The 4,480-nt window shown below is 41.9% G+C and overlaps 1 protein-coding gene across 3 annotated transcripts in view; it reads left to right on the forward strand.

Annotated features, from left to right (window-relative positions):
• LOC102288833 (MICOS complex subunit mic25) overlaps nucleotides 1–4,480 on the forward strand; it is a 52,245-nt gene extending 47,765 nt beyond the window's left edge. For all 3 annotated transcript variants that reach the window (XM_005918581.3, XM_005918582.2, XM_005918584.2), the window contains one exon: nucleotides 4,322–4,480. In XM_005918581.3, the coding sequence (XP_005918643.1) occupies nucleotides 4,322–4,345 (24 nt within the window). In that variant the 3' untranslated portion in view covers nucleotides 4,346–4,480. The remainder of the gene's footprint in view (nucleotides 1–4,321) is intronic.

Consider the following 4,480-nt stretch of genomic DNA (forward strand, 5'->3'; position numbering starts at 1 on the left):
TGTGTGTGTGTGTGTGTGTGTGTGTGTGTGTGTGTGTGTGTGTGTGTGTGTGTCACATTCTCATACACACAGGCACATATTTCTGTCTTTTTATGACTGTCTTTCTCTTTCACCCTTTTACCTCCTTCCATTCCATCTCTCCTTCACATCCATCATCTCCAAGGCGACCGCCTCATGAACGCACAGGCCACATAAAGATTAGCTGGTCTCTCTCGTGTCCCTCCCCTATATCCCCTCCACTCCCACCTACCCACCCCACCATGTGCCTGTCTCTCAAGCCTATAGAAACACTCCATCAGCATCCAGCCAAACATGTCTTCCATGCTGCTACACTCCACGGACCGCAATCACCAACATGCCATCGATCCTTCCCCCCCCCCTGCCCCTTTGCCAGGTTTCAGCTGCCACGTGTCTTATTTAATTTGGCTAAAAATAACGTGTCAGTGTAAATTGTGACAAAAGAGACTTGCTATGTGAGGACTGAGGAGCTCTTTAATTTCAGAGTGTGACTACCATTATCGACTTAAATAATCCTCTATTTAATGTTTGCAGTCATTATCCAGTATCTTTGATTCTGATTAATAAAATGCTGTTCCAAAGGAATGTTGACATGTTTGGTTTAGAAACTATTTTTCTGCATAACAGTGAAAAAGAAATCATCAAATGAATTCAAAGTGTTTGTTTCTTTAACAACTATAAACCAAAAGAAAGACTGAGAGAGAACCTTTTAGTGATTCTGTACTCGCCCCGTGAAGTTCACCTTGAAACTTTGATTATTTGCTAAGAGTGTAAATCTGTGAAGCTTTCAGTGATCATGATGCAGAACTGATCAAAGTTCATCATTTACCAACAATATCATAGTTATGATATTGGTGTCTTATCAATACCTCTCAAGGCTTTCATTTATGAAGCACCCTGATTGGATTTGGGACTCTTTTGCTTGGCTCCCAGCTTAAAGTGTGCCACATTTGCCTCACTGGTTAATATAACCCACAACAGAAACTCTAACACTGGAAACACACCTCCAAAAGAGTCACACGGTTGTGTAAGTAAGCATTATTTGATAACCAGTGTGCCGCCATATCATTTTAAAAGGCACAATGTAAGCATTGTTTTTGCAACTTGTTTCCGGTGCAACCCCGCCCACCACCAACAAAACAATTTAATGTTCTTACACATGTAACCAACCAGCTGACTAACTGCACTGGAGGCTTCCTGGATTGACTAATGGAGTGTGTGGCTGTCGTACTGACTGGGTAATGAGTGAATCGCTGTGTGTTTATAAAGCAGTCATAGCCACGTCCACTGTGAGTATCTGATTGACAGTTCTGCCTGGCAACTGTCTCTGTCCCTCCTGAGAGAGGGAGAGAACTGAGTGCTGTTAGCACTGAGCAGAGGAGACAGTTATTGATTTTCTGCTTGTCTATTATTTTTGTTTTTTGCAGAGAAGAAACAAGTGAGCGAGTGAGTGAGGCTCCTCTTCTGTGTGCTGCAGATGCTTACGCGTGTGTCCACTGTCTCCATGTTGCCTATTAGCTTAAAACTGTGGAAGTGTGAACACGCGCACGGTGTGCACAGCGTTGCTTCTGTGCCTTTTTGACGTTCAAAGTTGATTCGCAGCCAACAAACGCAACGATCTACTCCTCAAACTGCTCGCTAATTGGACAGAAACTGGCAGGTGGAAGAAAACATGCGTTTGTGTGACTGTATGTTGTCTCTGTCTTTGTGTGAATCCATGTTTTTGTGAATATTAAATCTAATTATGACAGACAGATTTACAGTGATGGTAAAGTCAACTTTAAACTTTCAGTGCTGGTGAATAGAAAGCATAAAAGATAAAGATCAAGGCAAACCACAGCTCAGTCTCCAGGTGTGAAGCTATAGTTTTCCAATCTAGCACAGATTCTTGAGGAACACATCCATAAGGCAACATTAAAACCTTTGTAAAGGGTAGGATTTTTTTTCCAGTATAGCTGCATTAGAATACATTAGCTCAGTGTACCTAATAAACCGGCAGCTGGTGTATGTCTAAACCTCAGCACAGACCTTGAGCTAGAATATTTGGCTGCCCTTGCTGCCCACAGTTTTGTGCATGAAAAGCTTTTCCTGTCTTTAAATTATCCAAGTGAGGATGGCGGCAGTCCAAATTTAGACCTGGGGCACCAAATTGAACTGTGTGTACTGTGGGGGATGCCAGGGGTCAGTTTGAAATTCAGGAACTACTTCATACACTATGCATTAGGCATAATGTTCCGTCACAGTGCTGTGTAAGAGTGTGGCAACACCAACACCCCTCTCGCCACGCGCGCGCACACGCACACTGGTGTATGCATCAACTCCTGCTCGCATAAACAGCCGCTTTCACACAAATAGTGAGTTTTCACTCACACATGCAGACACACACTGTCCCCCTTTATATCTCAGAACGTGAGTGGAACAGTAAAGCTAAATCCCCTTGTCACATTTGCCGCTCATCTCCAATTCAAAGGCACAGGCTGCGATGCCCTCGGATGCACTTGGCAAGTGAACAGCTAACCTGCCCGCCAGCATATCTGCCTGCCAGCCGAGCACAGGGGTAGTTAGCATGCCAACTAGCACACCCAGCAGCGTCAAGCTAATGCTTCACTAACCCTGTGTTGCCCCGCGTCTCTTCCTGCAACTGTGTGTTTGGATGTGTATTTACGCTAGAGGAGTTCAGTGCAACCCCATAGTAAATTGGCTTTCCGAAACAAAATTAGCTACAAGTGTAACTCTGTGTAAACATATAAAGACAGTACTTAATAATCTTATTTCAAGAGACTGCCAGGTCACTTGGAAAGTATTTTGATACAGAGTAAATCTCCAAGGCTGCTATTCTTCATCCCCCATTTAATCTTTTCGCTGCTTGGTTCCAAAATGAGGTGTCCTCTAAATTATTAAACCATGAGACTGGTTCTTACTTGGCAACTATTAAGTACAGTAGCTGTGCGAATATCACAATATATTGTTCTGCTTTTAGGCGATAATTCTTCTTGGGGTGGGATAAACGTCACCATCTGGTACTGAAAGTAAGAATCCAATAAGAAACCGCTCCAAACTGCATGCTACACCAAGAGAAAAATCTTATTTTGTGTGTGTGCGCTGCTGTGGAATGGTCTATATTAACAGGCACCAAGCAAACATGATCCAGTGCTCTTGATGACAGAATGAAAATGAGTAAAATCAGATAAATTACGATGACATCTTCAGCCTCTGCAGATTGTCTTCTGTTCAAGTGCCTGTTGCAGCTCTTGGGCTGCACAGCAAATCCCCAAAAAATCACCTGTTATGAGTGTGGCTAAAGTATGTCAAGTGTAGGTCTACTGTAGCAATAAACCACTTTAGACCTTCCCTGCAGCTACTCTGATTCACTGGATTAGAACGTACGTGTGTGTGTGTGTGTGTGTGTGTGTGTGTGTGTGTGTGTGTGTGTGTGTGTGTGTGTGTGTGTGTGTTCTTGTCCAGCTAGCTTTGTAAAGACCAGTATGAGTTTTAGACTTTGGTGGCAAAGACATTTTCTGGAACTGTGTTTGTCTTTACATTGTTTTCCCATTTTTCTAAATGTAGTTTAGCAGCAGTGAAAGTAGCTACGGGCTAAACACGTTCCTGCAGAGGTCAGACCTTCTGCAGAAGCTTGTCTTAGCATTAGCCCGTTATCCCGAGGGCTGTTGACATCTCCAGTCCAGTGAAACAAAAAATAGGTTGCATTTTTGTTCTTTTGTTTTTTCTGCACAACTTTGGATCCATCATATTGAGAAAGTAAATATAGTTATGTCTTCCACCACTTGGCTGCCACCTGAATGAATTTTGTTTACCTTTCGAAAGAAGGTTAAAAGCAGAATAAATAAGCTCTGCTTACAAAATACGGATGTGTACTTTTTGTGCATCATTGTGATGACATGTTCTTGACACTATTTGGGATACGTTGACACTTAGAAATCTAATTTAGTTTTAAAAATGGATTATTGTTTAAAGAAAATGCCATACAAATCCATATCTCTGGGTAATCATTGATATTCTCCAGACTAGAAAGATGATCGTGTCCCCAAAGTTGTTAGCTGGAACTGTAATTTTCTGCGTTAAGTTCCAGATATTTTAAGATGTTTAGGTATTTAATGTGGTACTGTTCCTTGTATATTGATCATGCATCATCAGGTTAGTTTGTTTATAGTAGGGAATAGATTTCCCATGATGCATCCTGGTTTCTCTTACTTGTCTTTTGGATTCTAGCAAAGTAAATGTATTATTTGACAGTTGTTCTTCTTTTTCCACTCCCTTGTCATACCCCCCCCCCCTTTTCCAGAGCACTCTGACGAATCATGGTTGAGAAAGTCAAGAAATGGAGGAGATCTGAAGAAAGAGTGCATGTCAAGTCTGTCCTGTTTTTGTTGTTTGTTTTTGCTTCCCTTTCTATCAATCCGTCCATTAATTTAGCCATATCAATAAATAAAAACTCATCCTA

The sequence above is a fragment of the Haplochromis burtoni genome, unplaced genomic scaffold (genome assembly GCF_018398535.1).
Source record: "Haplochromis burtoni strain Fernald_Lab_line unplaced genomic scaffold, NCSU_Asbu1 Contig_32, whole genome shotgun sequence".
Lineage (NCBI taxonomy): Eukaryota > Metazoa > Chordata > Actinopteri > Cichliformes > Cichlidae > Haplochromis > Haplochromis burtoni.